Source organism: Hippopotamus amphibius, chromosome 9, assembly GCF_030028045.1.
Source record: "Hippopotamus amphibius kiboko isolate mHipAmp2 chromosome 9, mHipAmp2.hap2, whole genome shotgun sequence".
Taxonomy (NCBI): domain Eukaryota; kingdom Metazoa; phylum Chordata; class Mammalia; order Artiodactyla; family Hippopotamidae; genus Hippopotamus; species Hippopotamus amphibius.
The window spans coordinates 40,115,586-40,136,407 of record NC_080194.1 but is presented as its reverse complement, the minus strand read 5'-3'; the positions used below and the strand labels follow the sequence as shown (position 1 = coordinate 40,136,407).

The window sequence follows — 20,822 nt, the reverse complement described above, 5'->3', positions numbered from 1 at the left end:
CAACTTTTAAATAATTATCTAGGATAAATGTTTTTTTACAATTCCTTTAGGCTCTGCCTTTGTCTTCTCATGTTCCCTTAACAAGATATTCTCATATTCATCACCAATCTCTTCTAGGGAAACTACTACTTCTCCCACCTAACCTCATTCCATGTGAGCATCAAAAGGGAATTTCTTTTCACAAATTTCTAATTTTTATAATCTATATCTCTTTATTACCTTGGTCATAGTCTACTGATAAATGTAGCTACAGAAGCTTAGAAGCTTATATCATAATATCTCCTACTTTCCATCAACTATTAAAGTATTTTATACTTTATTGCATTGGGAACTTTCTAGTTATGCCCATATATAAATTCTTACTGATTGTGAACCAGTTAATGTTTTCTATAATTTTATAGCAGTAATCCCTCTAGTTTCCTATCATGTAAAAATACATAAAATCCCATTCAGAGTGGTATTCTCTATTCACTGTATTTGCCTATGACAAAAATCATAAATAGAATAAAACATTTGGATGATTTTAAGTTTGCAGAATGATTAATGAAAAAGTAAAAAGTATATAAAATTATCTTAAGCTTTAGTGAGTAGATTTCTAAACAAAGATAGCAGGAAATTATAAAAATATGAAAAGTTTTGAGTGGGTGTGAAGAGAGACAATTTAATCAAAAGTATCAGAAATGATTTTCACTACCAATGGAAAATAGTAAAATGATTGAAAGCATCAAGGTTAGGTTGAGCTCCATTATAAACAGTAGAGTGGCCCACAGGCAACTCTGCCCTTTTGCATCTGAAACAGATTTTCATTACCAAAATATTTAAGCTACAGGGGTTATTCAATAGGTCAAGTTTTGTATGTTACCATCCTATCATAATTTATGGTGCCTTTTTATTCAACTGACTTCCCATTTAACTTCTCAACTTTGTCTTCTCTAAGATCGTGAGGATTTACATCACCTTCTACCCCATTCTGCTTACACATCCATTTTGAAAGCTAATGGGCCAGAATTATCTTGGTGAGTCAAGTTTGCTCCTCCACTACTGATAAAAGGACAACTCTTCCATATAAACTCCAAGAACTTGGATAAGAGCCTGCAAATGAGCAACTCAATCAATTTTTGTTGAAAGAACAAACTTCCTCACTCCCCTTCTGAGAGTCATTTCTAAGATTTGTGAGGAGGTATTTTACTTCCTAAACCAGAGAAAATGTGACGACTGGGAAAGGCTGCCACTCTCTGGAGATTCTGAGCTTTGAACAAAACAGACAGGACTACAGGTTGGGATCTAGTCTACAACTTCAACTGTCACAGAGGAATTGCATCTAATGTGAAATATGTCTGGAGTTTGGAGGTAGATAGAGACAAAAAAGTTAATGTTGAGATCTGTGACATCATCTGAGACCACTTCAAAAACTAGTAAGATCAGTTATCTTAGAATTATAATTTTGATTTATATAATTCCTGGGTGATAAACACTGGATTCATCTTCCTCATCCACAAATACCCTTACTGGCATTTGGAAAAGATATTCAAGAATTCTATTCTGATGCTGACTTAAATTGATTCCCAAAGATTTAATGTCATGTGGCCATATTTCTATCCATTTTTTTTAATGATCTACTAGGAATGATGAAGAGGATTCCCTTCTTCCTTCTCACCCATAATTTTTTTCTGAATAGGTATCAGGATCAGTGGTGAGGCAAGGATTCATAAGCCTTATGGGAACTGCTAACTTGTCATATCTGAACCCGAAGACAGTGACCCTGATTGGGATCCCTGGACTAGAGCACGTGCAGTTTTGGATTGGATTTCCTTTCCTTAGTGTGTGCCTGGTGGCTCTGCTAGGGAACATCTTCTTAATAATCATCATTGCAACAGAACGCAGTCTTCACCAACCCATGTATATCTTCTTGGCAGTGTTGGCAGCCACTGACCTAGGGCTCTGTGTAGCCATTGCTCCCAAGATGTTGGCTATCTTCTGGTTTGGCTCTTGTTCCATGGCTTTTGATGCTTGCCTCACGCACCTCTTCTTCATCCATGCCTTTCAGGGCATGGAATCTGGCATCCTGTTAGCCATGGCCTTTGACCGCTATGTTGCCATCTGTGATCCTTTGAGGTATACATCCATCCTCACACGTCTCTTTCTAGTTCAGATGGTACTGATGGTGACAATTCGGGCAATGGTGCTAGTTGGGATTTTACCCATTCTACTCAAAAGATTGAAATATTTCCAATCTGTGGTTATTGCTCATTCTTACTGTGAGCACATGGCTGTGGTCAAGTTGGCTGCAGAAGATGTCCATATTAACAAATCATATGGGCTCTTTGTGGCTTTTGCAATTCTAGGTTTTGACATGATCTTTGTTTTCATGTCCTACATTCTGATTTTTCAGGCTGTTTTTCGTCTGCCTCAGAAGGAGGCACGACTCAAAGTGCTCAACACTTGCACTTCCCATATTGTCATCTTCCTGGAATTTTATATCCTTGCCTTTTTTTCCTTCTTCAGCCACCGTTTGGGACATGTATCACCCTATGCCCATATCTTCTTGTCTACTATCTATCTGCTTATTCCCCCTGCCCTTAACCCCATTGTCTATGGTGTGAAGACCAAGGAGATCCGCAGGCACGTTACTCAGATTTGTATTCTGGAGCATGACACCCAGCAGTAACCCAAAAATAATATGACACAGGAAAAATATACATTTTCTGTTTAAGATGGCAACTTCTTGTACAATGTCTATCTGGATGAGATTTTTACATTATAATGATCTCCCGTAAAGAATTCATATTCCCAAAACAGGAACAACCAGAATATGAGATAAACTTGGATGAAAAGTATATATGTATCTCATAACTTCCTATCATCCCTCCATCTCTCCCTTCCTTTCTTCCTTTTTCTCTTTGCCTTCTTTCCATCATTCTTTCCCTTTTTTTTTTCTTTCTTTCTTTGTTTACATATCTATTTTGCCTTTCTGGAATACTGAGGGGCAGTTTATCCTTTCGATGTATAACACTGACAAAAATATATCCATGATTTAAAAAGAATGAGTCTAATTAAATTTTATTTAGGATATGTTAATAACAAAAAAATGTTCACATGTGAGAAGCAACTAATTTAGATTTTAGAAGGAATCAGAGAAGAGCTCATATAGAAAGTCATGGCAAATGTGAGATTTGAATAATGCGTTTTATTTAAGATGATGAAATTGTATTAACCATAACTTCCATTTTTTGAAACATTATCATAACTCATGTACATGTGGAGGAGTATGTGCAAATGCGTGTGAATCTAACTTCCAGGAGCACTGCATTCATGAAAGGCAGGTTCATCTGTGCCTTCATCAGTGACGAAACATACAAATCATTCTGCATTATAAAATTATGTATTAATATCTCAATAATATGATACTCGGTTTTTTTTAACTGCACAGTTAAATAAACTGTCCTTTTATTGGGTAAGTGAACAATTCAGCTTTTCAGAGTTGCCATTGACTAGCATTGCTTGTTATGGCCTTGGAAGGAGTTCGTTTTCTGTCTGTGGATTGTTGCAACTCACCATGAATTTATTTTTTTCCGAAAGTTCATTAGGAGACACTTTGACAAATCCTGAGATGTTGTCCGTTAATTTGAGCAAGTTCTTGATGATGGACATACAATAGCTTCTTTTTTCCCACTCTTCTTACCTTATAGCTCAAAAAGCTTACAAGCTAGTGAAGAAAACCCAAGACTTTGAAGTTTAGCCACATCTCCCTTAGTCTCATTTTCACATCATTCTACAGCATGAGAGCAAATATACTACTACGTGAACACCAAAAATCTTAGTTCAGTTTTTCCATCTACCACAGTTGTTTGTCTCCCTCACCTTGATGATCAAGCTAATGACCTATACTATTTCTTAGAGTAGGAACGGAAGATTAAAGTTTACTTATGATGTTCTCAATCTATAAACAGGTGAGTATGACACAAGAGTGTCCTATCAAGAGTTCTCCCAAAAGTAAACCAAAGCAAGAATTTTAGTGTATGTGGTATATTTGGAAGTTGATCCAAGAAAAATCTTGTGAGGGAGTGAGCAAGTCAGTCAGTGAAGAGAAGAAGCTGATAAAGTGTTCATGGCTGAGCAGATTACTGCTGGGGATTACCAGAGCTTTTTCCTGCTAGGGGTACTAGAAAAAATGAAAGAAACACACCTCCAAATTGTCCCGTTGGGGGACTAGAAACATGGGATATTTATCCAACAATCTCCATTTCTCCATACAAGAAAAACATGGCAGCTGTAAGTACCACTAGCTGGGTTGAGTGAGAGGCATCAGAAACAACTGACAGCAATTAATTTATTTTAATTTACTCTAAGTAAAGACACTATCTGTTCATAACATATAGAGTGGAAAGATATCACATTCTAAAGAATGTTATTATTGGCAGATGTCAATGGCTAGAATTATTTTCGGTAGGTGAGAATGGTTTTCGGGGGTATTTAATTAGTGAAAATATATGAGTGCTTCTTTCTTCTATATGACTTACCATTCCACACCTGTGCCCCATCCACTTTTTTTTCTGGTATAGTGCCTGGAATGGATTGAGAGTCTTTTCCCAGTGGATCAGAGGCCAGACGAGAATCTAATCTCAAGTTATGAGAGGAAACTGCTATTGTGCAGAATAAGGCACGTGTCTTGAAAAGGAAGAGATGTGTTGGTGTGTCCTAGCTCTCATCAATCCCTATAAATCTCTGTATACATAAGCTAAGGTGTTTTGGCCATGTTGGAATCTCTAGAGAAAAAAAAAACCTAATTCACAAAATTGAAATTAGACTATATGTATGAGAACTAACGTGGGAAGCATTGAAAAATAATCATTGGGGCCAATGTTAGAGATGTTTGGGACCATGACATATAAAATTAGAGAGGGGGTTGATAGTGGTTTTGCATATTTACTGATGTAATTGATATGTACATCAGATATATGTTCAAATACATGTCCTTGTGAATGTATACATACCGCAGGTGAGGTGTATGGATGAATATAAATATGAGTGTGCTATCATATTACAGAGAGGGAGGAGTTTATAGACAAATAAGATGATTGGAAGGTTGTATATAAAGGAAAAAAAAACATGTATATTTGTATATGTTTACATGAAATAAATATCATCTGTGTGATGTTTGTTCCAAATAGACTTGAAGGTATCTAAATAATGAACATTAGGGGTGGGGGGTGGGTATCATTTCCATGTATAGGTCCCATGGCTCATGAGTTGGTGTTTAATAACATTTTTTTAAAAACTAAGAGAAAGGTTTAGAACCTGCTTACATGAGGTGAAAAGTTCAATTTCTGGGCATGGCCCTTGCCCTTAAAGAAATGTCAATTTAAGAATAATGGTAAAGCATGCAGACTAATAACTGAACTTCACTACAGATCATAGATGAGTGAATGTCAAAGAAACTTAAAGGGCCTGGCAGTACAGACTGGTTGGTATTTGTTTGAAGACAGGCCTTAAGGAAAACAAACTGAAGAAAGTCTATTTAGGTGGGAAGAATTTTGACTAAGAAACTTCAAGGGAAAATGCCTCCAAAGTAGCACAAACAGTGAGCTAAAGTAGCAAGGAATGTATAATTTCTTTACAAATAAAGCAGTCAGGTTTGGCTAGACTGATGCCTATTAGGTGACTTAGTGAAAGTAAAGCACCTGGCAAAGCAGTATGAAGTCAAGTCATGCATAACTGGAATGCCATGCTATTAATTTAAGACTTTATCTTAAGGAACAGGCTGTGGAAGAATTTAACTGGACAAAATGAGACATTTGTTTGAGAAAGACCACTCCAGTTTCAGTGTTAATCAAAATTTTGAATATGAGAGAAATTGAATATAGGAAGATTACTTAAGAGAATGTTGCAGTACAGAGAATGAAAGTGATGAAAATATGAGGTAGAAAAAAGATATTGGAAATGTGCAGATAAATATTGGTCACTGGTTGGATAAAACGTAGGAGATAATTAATTCAAAGGTTTTGAATTTAATTTAACTCAGGTCAAAGGAACCAACTAGTGAACCAATAAATGCTGCAGCTAAGGGGAAAAAGGAGCGCAATAATCCTAGTCTACTCTCTGTGCAGGAGGGAGAAGCAGTCTCAGGGAAAAATTCTGAATAATGACATATCAACTGTATTGTTTAAGTTTTCCTGTGGCCCTGATCCTGTTTAATATTCAATGTATACAACCCTGTAGGGTATTCTTCCCAGATAGCAGAACCTGTAAGGAGACTCATTTTCAACTTGACAGGCCTGAGGTGGGGGTGTGGGCAAGCTGAAAAGCATGGTTTTCACTCAAGATGAGGAAGCTGAATTTCATCATCTAGGGTCCTCAGTTCTTGAGACCTGGCCTTGGTACTTTAGGATTCTTCTCTGGAATGTTTGCTGATTTTGACAGATAATGTAGGAAATCTGCTGATCTTATATCTGAAAAGCATGATGATATGCTAGAAAAATAACTGATATTTTGGATGACAAGGATAGAGTCCAAAAATACCTAAACAGATAATAATTTAGTATTAAAGTTCCAGATTAGTCAATGATGTGTGGTTGGGAGTGGATAAAAGTAAAGGTAAATAAATAATCTTCTGTATATATGTATGTATATATACATACATATATATATATAAAATCAAAAACAAATAATCCAAATTTGTCAATTAAAACAAAAAGGGACACAATATTAATATTATTGTACATTTTTTTCAGCTCTTTATTGGAGTATAATTGCTTTATGCTGTTGTGCCAGTTTTTGCTGTACAACAAAGTTAATCAGCTATATTTATACATATATCTCCATATCCCCTCCCTCCTGCTACTCCTTCCCACCGGCCCTATCCCACCCCTCTAACTCATCACCAATCATTGAGTTGATTTCCCTGTGTTATGCAGCAGCTTCCCACTAGCTATCTATTTTACATGTGGTGGTGTATATATGTCAATGCTACTCTCACTTTGTCCCAGCTTCCCCTTCGCTCCCCACCCCGTATCCTCAAGTCCGTTCTCTACAACTGCATCTTTATTCTTGCCCTGTCACTAAGTTCACCAGTACCATCTTTTTAGATTCCATATATGTGAGTTAGCATATGGTATTTGTTTTTCTCTTTCTGGCTTACTTCGCTCTGTATGACAGATTCTAGGTCCATGCACCACACTACAAATAACTCAATTTCATTCTTTTTATGGCTGAGTAATATTCCATTGTATATATATGCACAACTTCTTTATCCATTCATCTGTTGATGGGCATTTAGGTTGCTTCCATGTCCTGGTTATTGTAAATAGTGCTGCAATGAACATTGTGGTATATATTTCTTTTTGGATTATGGTTTTCTCAGGGTATATGCCCAGTAATGGGATTGCAGGATCATATGGTAGTTCTATTTTTAGTTTTTATAGGAACCTCCATACTGTTTTCCATAGTGGCTGTACCAATTTACATTCTCACCAACAGTGCACGAGGGTTCCCTTTTCTCCGCACCTTCTCCAGCATTTATTGTTTCTAGATTTTTTGTTGATGGCCATTCTGACCGGTGTGAGATAATACCTCATTGTGGCTTTGACTTGCATTTCTCTGATTAGTGATGTCGAGCATCTTTTCATATTTCCAAAATTTGTATGGAAAAACTAGTGATTCAGTCCATTCAAGAATCTTCTTCATTCAACAAATATTGAATACATATACTACAAAATTTCAGTGATATATGTAAAAAATAATATTATTTTTTGTTTTTCTTGGAAAGAAGAGCAATGGAGATAATAAGTAGTCTTCAACTGATACCATAAGAAGGAATATTTGATGGTCCTCGTAATTTTATCCTCAATTTTACCTATTATTACTAGGTTCCATCAAAGTACAATTATTTCGGCAGCCCTTAAAATCCCATTTCCAAGCCATCTTTCTAAATGTCTAAAAAGGCATTTTATACAAAGTATGAAGGGCCATAAACTTATTATTCAACCTATGTATTTTTCTTCCATAATGCGTTACCTTTAATGATAACATTTTAATCAGTACTTTATGGATCCTTATAAGAAAGTCATTTGTTCCTGATCTCTGCAATCCATCCCTTATGCAATATGAAACCTCATGTGAAGTCTTGGGTGCCTTAGAAAGCCAGAACCCAGGAGTTTGGCAGTGATAATAGAAAAGATGGTGTACGTTAAACACAGTGCCAATTGATCACCATCCAAGAGGAGAAAGTAGTTTGAAGGTTTTCATTCTGTTCATGGACATTGAGGTCAGCATTAAACACCTCACAGAAGTGACCCACAGAGACCTCCTCTAACAATTTTTCCTGAATCTGTGAGGTTCTAGGTGTTCAAAATAAGAACTGTGCATTCTACATCTCTACTCAGGGTTACTGAAAAATCCTCTTTTGAAAGTGCAGTGTAGGTTTTAAAAATACACATGGAGAAAAAAGCGAACATGCATTTTTAAAGAAAAACAGAATTAAAGAGCTTCTTCCTTGTCTTTTTTTAAACTGAAGTATAGTTCATTTACAATGTTGTGTTATTTTCAGGTATACAGCAAAGTAATTCAGTTATACATACATATATATATATATATATATATATATATATTCTTTTTCCTTATAGATTATTATGAAATATTGAGAATAGTTCCCCTAAAAAATTTTTTGATTCATTACATGCTATAGGGAGAAAATATATTTAGTGTCACCAGAAATAGATAACCTGGCCAAATGAAGGATGCTGAAAAAATTTTAAAGGTGCATTTTAGTTTTTAGAGGAAAGAAACCTACCATAGACTCAAAAGTAAAGACAGCCCTGTGAAACCAGAAGCTCACTCTCAGTGAGAGTTTTCATGTAGAATCTGAATAATCATCTATCAATAATACTGTAAATAAAAATTCTCATGTGATGGTGGCATTAGGATATCATTAGAGCGTCAAGTAACATGGTAAAGTTTGAGCTATCAGGAACAATTGCCAGCAACAACTATATGAATGTTAATTATGAGTAAAGACAGTATCAATTTAGGTATGAAAATTAGAAAGATATTATTTATTATTTTCTAAAGAAGATTACAGATCTCAACAATAATCGTACAAGGGTTGATGACTATGGTATTTAGATGAAAAGATCTGAGAATCTCTTTATCCCAAATGATGTTTTGCATCTCAGGAATTTGTACTCTTTTCCCTCCCTGCTTTTCTCTCTTTTCCTGGCATAGTACCTGTAGATGGTTATAAATTTGGTCATAGGGGGACTGGGACCAGCAAAGCAATTGTCCTTTTGAAGTATGGGGAAGATCTGTTGATACCAAGAATAAGATGAAGTGTGTGAGCTGGAAGCAGACATGCTGGTTTGTCCTCAACCTCCTGGGTCCATAGTGGCCTCTCTGTTAGGCAAGGGACACTACTTAGCTTGGCTATTCTGGGAAACAAATCCTAGAGCCAATGAGTGGGGAGAGCACAGATGGATAAAAATCATTGTTTAGGAGCACTGTAAAACTAACTTCTGGTATGTTGTGGGATGTAGCGTGGTATATGGTTTAAGAAGCCTAGGGAGAGGAGTAAGGACTGGAGAATCATTTAGAATGAAAATTAAAGAACACCTGAGCAACAGAAAGTAGAGCTGACTGCAGCTATAATTATATATAAATTTCTATGGCTTGCTTCAAAATCAATAGTTTAAATTGTTTTTAATTTCCAGTGGCCTTGGGACCTCCAAAGACAAAACTCAAACTTAAATTAGGAGTTTTCATTTCCTAGATGCAACAAGGATCCACAAAAAACTGGCAAAAATGTATGCGGTGAATAAAATATTAATTGACTAAATTAAGACCATTGTTTGGTAAGTGAGATATGTAAAAAGAAAAAATAGAGAAATGAGATTAAAGTAGAAGCAAGAGATGAACTCTAGAAAAAAATGCACAATACTAGGTTTAGGAGAGACTGAGCTTCAGAAAGGCTCTTGGCAGAAGTCAAAATCTCAATTTGAGAGTAAATATAAAAGAGGGAGAAATTGCTAAGAACTATTTTGTTGCAGGAAGTAGTCAAATGTAAATATCCTGACGACAGTGATTGAGGCTCTGTTCACTATTTCCCAAGTTGTAGGTCTTCAAATATTTTAAATGAATAAATGGACACACCACACACACACACACACACACATGCACACAGACATACACACACACACACACACACACAAAGGCTGTTCATCAATCATCCACTCTGCATTCTAGGCTTAGGATAATATCGCGAGGGTAAGCAATAGTCATAAACCTGTGAGCTTGTCAAAGTCTTCATTACGGCATGTCCCAAATCCTAAAGTATATTCAGGGTACTCAAATAGATTTAATTCCATCCATCATGATGACTACTAACCTGGATCAAGCTATCATCATATTGTCCTTGAAAACTTTTAAAACTCCCTAAAGGTCTTATCCAGTCATTCCTCGCACTCTTTGTCTCAACTCATTTTCTTCATTCGAACCACAATGATCATTTTAAAACACAAACCTGATTATGTCACTCCTGTGCATAAAATATCCATTGTCTTCCTTTTGCTTTTAGGATAAAATTGTGAATTCTGAGCATGGCTACCCCACTGTTGGGTGCTACTATCCTGGTCTTACTCAGCACTCTTCATTCCACTCTCTGTACTCCAGCCCATGAATGGACTTCCGTTCTTCAAATGTAAGATGCCCCCACCTGTCTTAATATCTATCTCAAAATCTATCTTAAGATCCATGCATGTTCACACATCTGGTTCTCTCTCCCTGTAACAATACCACCCCCATTTCATGACTCCTCTTTCTTTCCTCAGCTAGTTATCTCCCATTCAACACTCAAATAAATGTCTTTTTTAAGGAAGCTTTCCTTGATTCCCCTAGACTAGATCAAAACCCATGTTAGGTGCTGTTATAGAAATCCGTGTTTCTACTTGACAGCACTTGATATCCAGCATAGTTATGCATTTGAACATCACTTGCTTAAATCATGTCACCTCAACCAGAATATAAACTCCCTGAAACATGGATTTCTCTTTTGCTCACCTCTCCTCAGAATCGAGCACAATCTGGCACATTTTAGCTACTCCATAAATACATTTTTGTTGTATGAATATATGAATAAGCTGCATATCTTCTCTCTATTGACTAGAATTTAATGCAGGGATCTTGACTATTTAGCTGTGTGGTGGTTATTATTGCTGAACATTTCCAATTTGAGATCCATGGTAGATAACCTATAAAAGCTAATTCCTTAGTATTTCCGAATCTAGCATACAAGCAACCTTGATATGTGTCAGGAAAATGAGATTCCAGGATGCATTGTACTCCAAATTTAAGAAAAAGAAAGCTTGAAGGTCCAGACTTGGCAAATTACCTTATGGAAACATCCAACATGATGGTAAGTAGTGTCAAAGATTAAATTTCCCTAGAGATTCTCTTCTTTTTAGCCTGGGAAAGATCGATCCCTTTGTCATTGTCATTTTTCTCCATTATCTTACAAAATATCACTAAAACCTACCCTTATATTTTTAATTCAGGTACCTTATATAACTATTACAAGACTAGGAGTTCTAAAATACATAAGTGAATTCAACATTTTATGGCTTCATTCGTTCCTTCAGAAGCATTCATTGAACACATTTCACAGGACACTGAGAGGTGTTAGGGATAAAAAGTAAATAAAGGATAGTCTTTAACCATGGGATTAACTACTTTCATTTTCTTTTTAACCTAAACTGCACCATTACTTAATCTCTCTAATTACTTAATCTCTAATTACTTAATCTCTCTAAGTCTAAATTCCTCATTTGTGAAATCAGACTAACACTCTGGTGATTATTGTGATAATTATACAATTTAAATTACATACGTGTGTGTGTGTAAACATTTACATATATGTATATACATACATATAAATGAGATATATATGTCTCATAAAGTCGGGCATACAATATACAAAATATAATCCACAATGTTAACTAATGTTTATTTATTAAAAGCTTACTGTGTGGTACTATTTTAAGTGTCTTATATGCTTTTACTCATTTAATCCTTAAAACTCTATGGGGAAGGAAATCTTATGATCCCTATTTTATTATGAAAACAAAGCCCAGAAAGTTTCAGCAAAGTACCTGAATACACACAGATAGTAAGTAGCAGAGATGAATAATGAACTTAGGCACTCTTACTCTAGAGCTAATGCATTTAACCTCTAATTATACCAAGAGTTTAATTGGCAAAAGGCATATTAAGAGCCAACTATAATATATCATTTCATTTTTTATAATAGTGGTAGGGAGAATTTTTGTCTAGTTTGACTCAAGGAAATAAACTTAATCTTTCTGGTAAGGTGGAGGAATTTAAACAGGAGCTGTATCTTGAAGGATTACTAATTTCTCTCCAGGTAAGAAAGAGGATGGTGCAGAGAGAAACATTCTAAGAAAAACACAAAAGATATGAAGAGAACTACTGTTTGAACGAAGGTGGGAATTTTAATGAATAGAACAAAAAGAACAAGGGATATATACAAATGATAAGAGAAACAGCAGAGAAGGTAATTCATAAAGCCCTGCTTTGCCATCCTGAAGCTTGCATGGGTCTGACACAATCAATTGTTTGTTTGTTTGAAATTGTTAGGAGGATAACTATGGTCTCAACATAGAGAATGTGCTGAATATAGCAATCAAAACTCAATGCCTTGAAAATACCAGTGGAAACTGATATCATGATATTGAAATGCCACACTGGAAAATGATAAAAGCTTGAACAATAGTATTTAATAGAGTCAAAAGAGGAACGGAGAGTAAACAACTCAGATATTAACTTCAATGAAGCTCCTAGACTAAATAGGCGGAAAATAGTGAGAAAAGAAAAAAGGTACAAATAATACTTTACAGGTAGTAAATGACAAAAAGAGACTAAGTCAATGAAGTTCAGCATGGACTTACTGAGTGCCTTTGTTACAAAACCAAACCTGGGTCTGCTCACACAGAGGCAGCAAAGCCAATCTACTGACACTGGGTTATGGTGGAGGAAGGTGCAGTGTTTATTGTTAGGTGCCAAATATGGAGTCCAGGACAGCTAGTGCTCAAAAAGCCTGAGCCCCCCAATAGGTTTCAGCAAAGCATTTTTTTGAGATTTTTAAATGTATATTTAATTTTTTAAGTTGGTGTATATAATGTGCTAGTTTCTGCTATATAGCGAAGTGAATCAGCTATAGGCATGTATATCTTCCCTCTTTTTTGGATTTCCTTCCCATTTAGGTTACCACAGAGCATTGAGTAGAGTTCCCTGTGCTACACAGCAAGTTCTCATTAGTTATCTATTTTATATATAGTATCAATAGTGTATATATGTCAATGTCAATCTCCCAAATCACTCCACCTCTCCTTTCCCCCCTTGGTGTCCAGTCATATGTTCTCTACATCTCTATCTCTATTTCTGCTTTGCAAATAGGCTCATCTGTACCAATTTTATAGATTTCACATACATGCATAATGTCCATCGACAAATGAATGGATAAAGAAGATGTGGTACATATATGCAATGGAATATTACTCAGCCACTAAAAGGCATGAAATGCAGTTATTTGTAGAACTGTGCATAGACCCAGAGACTGTCATACAGAGTGAAGTAAGTCAGAAAGAACAAAGCATTTTTAAACTCAAGGTGAGGGAGGGGAGTTTCAGGGTATGTGATCAGCTCGTGCACAATTCTCTGATTGCTTGATGGTGAAGTAACAACAGGGGTAGCATTATCAGTCCTCAGGCTCCAGCAGGTCTGGGGGCTAGTGCTCCTGCTCATCAAGCAGTTAATTTCTTCCATTTGGTGGGAGTTTTAACATCATTGAAACAGCTCAGGAAATATGCATTAGATGCTGTTATCTAAGTACTTCAGAGAGGTGCTAAAGTAGAGGATATGGGGGGTCTGTCCCAGGAAGGCCCCATAGGGTCCTGCTCAGTTAGCACCTCCAGAATAATTTCCATTTTATGTAAGCCAAGAAGTAAAGGAATGTCATTGTTTTTAAGTAAAAAAATCTGATTTTTTCCAGTAAAATATTTATATCCTTTTTATTTATTTATTTATTTTAAGCTCTTTATTGGAGTATAATTGCTTTACACCGTTGTGCCAGTTTCTGCTGTACAACAAAGTGAATCAGCTGTATTTATACATATATTCCCATATCCCCTCTCTCCCACTACTCATAATTTCATTTTCAATGTCACCAGTAGCATAATCACTAAAAATTTAAATTGAGTTATTTGTAATAACAGACTTCCTCCTTCAACAAGGACTTGTTACATATGAAGACCAGCATATTTGAATCTAGCTCATTTGCCCTGCCTATGCCCTGGACAAACTCCCAAGTATGTAACATCAAGCATAAAGTGATTTTTATTTTTGGGATGAAGATTTAGAGATCCCATGTTGGTTCAGGTAAAAAAACAATAGCAGACACATTATTCTTGACGGAGAGAACATTCTACGAGCAGCACAGTGTTTAAAGATCAGGGGATTTGATTATAGCAATGTTGAACTTTCCCGCATGTCTATTGGACAACTTGTCCGTGTGTCAATTCTTATGAATAAAATACAATTATTTGTTGTAGTCAGAAGACATCAACCCGAATATATTGTCTGCTCTATGGAACATTTACAGTGATCATTATTTTTCAATTGCAGATACTTTATGTGGAATTCTTTGAGGTTCTCATGGGTTTCCTCCCTTTTTAAATCACTCCCTATTTGAAAATAAACTACTACCCCAGTTAACACCACAAAAGATCAGTAGCAGCAAGAAGCAGAAGAGAATCCTTTTCAATTCATCCAGTTACAAGTAAGCTCCCTAAAATCCAGAGGCACAAAAAATATATTGTCTACTAGTTTCATTAGAACTGAGGGATGTCTATTATGTGTGGTCACTCTTCCCCACTAAAATCTGATAAAATGTTTGATACCAGTGGAATAAAAGTTCATGTCAGTTATGAGAAAGGGATACATTATTTACAATCTTCCGTTGTTATTCTGGTACTGTCTGTGTAAACAATTTCAGTATAATCAAGAAACTTTTACTCTTAGACAACTAAGGACATGGTCTCGAATTTTCTTGGTCCTTATACCATAAACAATGGGGTTAAGAAAAGGTGGTACCAGAAGGTACATATTGGCAATGAAGATATGAATCTGGGGGGCCACATTGTGGCCAAAGCGGTGAGTGAGGAAGGTAAAGACAGCTGTGGAGTAGAAAACAAGGATGACACAGACATGGGAGCCACATGTGCCTAGAGCTTTAAGACTTGCTTCCCTTGACGGAAGACGAAAGATTGCACGGAGGATTAGGACATAAGAGACAGTGATGAAAAAGCCATCACAGGAACCAATGACAGAGGCCACACTGAGGCTATAACGCTTGGTGGACCCTGTGTCCACACATGCCAGCTTCACGACAGCCATGAACTCACAGTAGGTGTGGGCAATGATTCGAGTCCTGCAGTAGGGCAGCTGCCTGAGCAGGATGGGATGTGGGGAAAAGAAGGTCACTCCCCGGAGAACCACAGAAGCTCCCATTTTAGTGATGCGAGCATGGGTGAGAATGGTGGTGTGGCGCAATGGGTGACAAATGGCCACATAACGGTCAATGGCCGTGGCCAAAAAGAAGCCTGATTCCATAGCAGTAAAACTATGGATGAAGAACATTTGGGCCAGGCAGGCATCAAAGGCAATGTCATGGGCTCTGAGCCAGAAGAGATAGAGCATGCGGGGCAGTGTAGATGTGGAGAGGACCAGGTCAGTGACTGAGAGCATGCAGAGAAAGAGGAACATAGGCTCGTGGAGGCTTCGCTCTGCCTTCACCACGGCCAGGATGGTCATATTCCCCACCACAGCCACCACGTACATGGAGCAGAAGGGAATCCCAATCCAGACATGCAGGTGTTCTAGTCCTGGGATGCCCATCAGCAAGAAGGTAACAGGACAAGGGAGAGAAGTATTGAGAGGAGTCATGGTGGTTTTTCCTTTGTTTTCTATAAGTACTTCTGGAGATAAAGTTGCTATGCCAAGATGACCACAACCAGATGCTGAAGATGTGGAGATTCAGTTCAGGAAGAACCTTAATGATGTATTGTTAAAACAGCTCAAATTAATAATCAGGTTCATTTAAATTCACAAAGATCAGAGTAATAAAATGTGTAATATCATACCAAATACCACATTTGAAAATACAGAAAGATAATTCATGTATTATTTCATATTATCACAGGAGCATATAAATTATCTTATCCATTCATTTCCAGTAAAAAGTTTCCCTGTCTATTCATAATTGTACTTAATTCAATAACTGTTTATTAAGCAGCTACTGTGTAACATACCATGTTCTAGGCACTGGAAATAAAGTAACACACAGATCCGATATTCTTCTCATGTAGATTACACGCTATAAGAAAAACATCATAATATGATGAGGGGTGACTGATATGTATGGGTGATGAGGATGCCACATTTAAGCTGATATCTGGATGTTGGAGCTCACACTTGATCTAGGATATCACACATTCTTGGAATGGAAATAGTAAGAAAAATTGCTATGAAGCAGGAACAAACAGAAACAGACAAGAACGTCAGTGTTTTTGGAACTTATAAACCAAGGGAGAAAGTAGTAGGTGATGAGGGCAATTTTTCCACATTAATAACTTCATCTCCACTTCCGCTCTGTCCATTTTAGCAAAACATCAATTTCATAAACTGTCTTAAGAATATTCTAAAATTCTCTGCCTCATTTTCTTCCATAAGAATTTTGTGAAAAACATCTAATTTTCCATCAATTATATGGTGCAAAATTTGTTGTAAATAACCTGACCTGGTGTATTTTCATCTGTCACTCATTGTAAGTCCTCCAGAACATTTATTACATAGTATTTAGTTCATTTTTCCTTTCCACTCCTTCCTGTTGATACTTGTCTGAAAATTATATTGCTAACATATTCATGCTTTTCCAAATGCCAAATCAAGTGTCAAACATGATAAGTGCACAGTTAATATTTAAACTATGGATTTATGACTCTTGAAAAATTGGAGTCTAAGGAGAGTACACTCAGATTCCCCAAGGTGAATAATACAGGATATTATTCCCTAGAATGCAGAAGTGCTTTCCAAAGCCATCTTGGGTTTTGACTTCTCTCTATGAGTTGCTTTCACATAAGTGATAATCAGAAACTATGTTAGATGGAACAGGACTTTGAAAACATCCTCTTTAATCTCTCAGTCAGTATTTCTCTCAAGTGACTAGACTTTCCATGGCTGTAAGTGATCAAGTAGAGATCTTGTAAAACTATCAGGGAGTTATTGAAAGGACTCTTGTTTCACTAGAAGACTGTACAACTCACACTCTAGGTGATTTAGGTAACAGAAATAAACAATCTCCATCTCCTGATTTAAGAAGAAGAAAGTTTAAATCCAGGCAATCAAGCTTCCAGAGTTACATATTAAATCTAGATAACTAAAAATTCACAGGAGTGCATGTGGTAAGGATGTGATATCAGTTGTAATATTTCCAAATGAGAACATGATCTTGACATCCTTGGGCTGGCGTCTTAAATGAGAATAATATATTCCATACCTCCGGACCTCATTTGTCACACTGCATATGTGCCTAATATGAAGCATAGTGTATTATCATCTCACTTTTTTCATATGTTTTTTCTATTGTGTACCCTTTAAAAAAAGACATTATTATATGTTCTTTGGGAATATATACCTATCTATATATATATATATATATAAACAAGGACCATATATATACATACATACACATATATGTATATATGAATATTTATTAACCTTAATGTTATTCACTATCTTCCCATACTCAATGTTTCAGACTTAGGTTATTTCACTGTAGAGGTAGACCCTTCTTGTGCTCCTTCCTTTATTCCTCCAGAAACCCACATTCTAATACATGCGGAACTATTCATATTTGATTGGTAAATTAACCTAATGATGTCCAAAATATCAGTTACTGAATAAAGCATACTGCTTTATACTTCTCATAGTTTCAGAAGAGGGCTGAGCCTCCTGGCAGAGAAGCCCTGAGGATCTAACCAGATAAAGGGGATGGGTGTGGAGGCAGTAGCTGGGAAAGTTAAACAAAAGATGGACTCTTCAAGTCATTACAAATTATTTGGTGGTAGAGAAACCCTTGGTTACTAGTTGTCTGTTCTCTCCCATCTCCCATCAAGTCGGTTACATTGAGTACTACTGCCATCAGCTCTTGAGGAGAAATATGATTTTCTTATGTCTCAAACAAGTCCTTCAAAATATGATATACACTCACAAAAAAGTACATAATTATCCCTTCACATGCTTGCAAAGTCATGTAAACACACATGGGCAGTCCAAATACCACTAACTGAGGAATTGTTTTCTAGGCATCTACATTTACTAAAATTGGGCTTTATTGTAGTGAAAAACTCTTGAACTGCACACACATGGCTTTTTGAATGATTTACCTGATAAAACAGACCATAAAGAAGTAATATATAAGGCAATAAATTATCATGAGTGGCATATGAGTTCTATAAAAATAACAACAATAAACCAAATTATCAATAAGTTTTGTGACTTAGGGAAAGACTGCTTGAGTAAGTGGTGCCTAGAATGGAATCTAAAGAACACATGACTTCTGGCCTTGGGAACTGAAGTATTTATATGCATCTATAGGTGTGTAAATATCATATATATTACATAGACATGGGTATAGGTACAGATATAGATATCTAAAGAATAAGAACACAAAGTTCCATTAGGAAGAACAATCATAACACAATGAATTGAAATTTTACATAATTTCGATTCAAAGAGTACACAACAGATGAGATTCTATGGGTAAAAGAGTACACGTATATATATATATTGTATAACCTACAGGGAATTTTATAATCCAATGTCTATATCAGTGTCTCTGACTCATTAGATGATCAATGAATATATGATGAGTGCATAAATACAGTACCGAACATTGCAAAAGATGAAAAGTGCACATGCTAATGGGTACACACATTGGTTTCCAAAGCACTTTTTTCTTCAAACACACAGGATATGATCATTAGGAGGACATCTGCTTGAAAGTACCAACCTGTACATGAGTCCAGATGTCACAAGGAATCCATATTCTTGTTATCCATGTTTTATTTCTTTGAATAAATTATGCAACATAAAATAATTTCAAAAGGAGAGATAACCCTCACTTCTATGATATCCTTAAAAAAGACCTATGCTTCCTAAAATCTGGTTCTTTCATCATTTCATCCATTAAGAATGAGATCTGTTTATTTCCTCTGCTCAAAGATTTATTTCTCCTCCTTTGAACTTAGGAAATTCATAAAATAATAAAGTCATGTTAGGAGGAGTCTCATGTCCTATAAAAATGTATTGAGATCACTCAGGCTAGCCTCTTTTCTCCACCCTTCTCTACTTCCATAACAACTCTAATTAGCTCATACAAGAAACTCATTCAGAGCCAACAAGAAACTCAAAGACGTAGCTTCTATATGTAGCAGCCTCAATGTAATATTCTCAGAGGATAAGCAAGAATAACATTTGACACAAAGGGGTCCCTATGGAATCACTGCTAGAAGGGATAATATTTTGTATACTTGATGATGATTGATAATCTGTACAATTTGAGAGCTAGTAATTTATTTGTGCATTTCCTCAGATTTTAGCTCCACTTGTAGTCATCCTTCAAAAACATGATATAATTTAATTTGTCAACCACTTAACCAGACCTAAAATTCTGAAGAGGATTGAAAAGGCAAAAGACATATTCTTTATTCCTTTGATTAACGCAATTTAATTACAACTTGAAACAAGAGCAAGTGACTTCATTTCCTTTGGATATATACCCAAAAGTGGAATTGCTGAATAATATGGTAGTTCTATGCTTTGTTTTGTTTGTTTTAAATTTTAGAGGAACCTCCACACTGGTTTTCATGGTGATTGTACTAATTTACATTCTCATAGAGTTCAGAGGTACCCTTTTCTAGAGGTAACAAGCCTGTCCAAAACTTATCTCTTGTCTTTTTGATACTAAACATCTTAACAGATGATATCCATTGTGACTTTGATTTGTATTTCCCTGATGATTAGTGGTGTTGAACACCCTTTTCATATCTACGTTGGCCATTTGTACGTCTTCTTTTGAGAAATGTCTCTTCAGGTCCTTGCCCATTTTTTAATGGAGTTACTTTGTTGTTATTGAGTTCTATGAATTCCTCATATAGTTTGGATATTAACCACTAATCAATCATGTGGCTTGCAAATATTTCCTTGCAATCCATAGATTACCTTTTTAATCTGTTGCTTGTTTCCTTTGCTGTGAAGAATCTTTTTCGTTTGATGCAACCCCATTTGATTATTTTTGCTTTTGTTGGTAGTGTTTTGATGTCATATCTAAAAAAATCATTGCCCAAATGTCAGGAAGCATTTTCCCTATGTTTTCTTATAGGAGTTTTATGGTTTCAGGTTTTACTTTTAAGTCTTTAATCTATTTTGTGTTCATTTTTTTGTATGATGCCAGATAGGGCTCTAATTTCATTCTTCTGCATGTGGATATCTAGTTTTCCCAACACCATTCATTGAAGAGGCTGTCCTTATCCTTCTCCCATTGTGTTTTGGCACCCTTGTAGAATATTAGTTGACACAATATGTGTGCATTTATTTCTGTGTTGTGTACTGTTTCATTGATCCATTTTCCTTGATTTTATGCCAGTTCCATACTGTTTTGATTACTGTAGCTATGTAATATACTTCAAAACCGGGAGTGG

General features: G+C 36.0%; 2 protein-coding genes across 2 annotated transcripts; one reads left to right on the top strand and one right to left on the bottom strand.

Moving 5' to 3' along the window:
* Positions 1 to 1,714: 1,714 nt before the first annotated feature.
* LOC130861752 (olfactory receptor 52A1-like) lies at positions 1,715 to 2,668 on the top strand. The gene has a single exon (XM_057750921.1). It carries the CDS (start codon positions 1,718 to 1,720, stop codon positions 2,666 to 2,668), a length of 951 nt encoding a protein of 316 aa, XP_057606904.1. The 5' UTR covers positions 1,715 to 1,717.
* A 12,392-nt stretch (positions 2,669 to 15,060) lies between these two features.
* On the bottom strand, positions 15,061 to 16,005 carry LOC130828963 (olfactory receptor 52K2-like). Its single transcript, XM_057695017.1, has one exon. It carries the CDS (start codon positions 16,003 to 16,005, stop codon positions 15,061 to 15,063), a length of 945 nt encoding a protein of 314 aa, XP_057551000.1.
* Between the last annotated feature and the right edge of the window lie 4,817 nt (positions 16,006 to 20,822).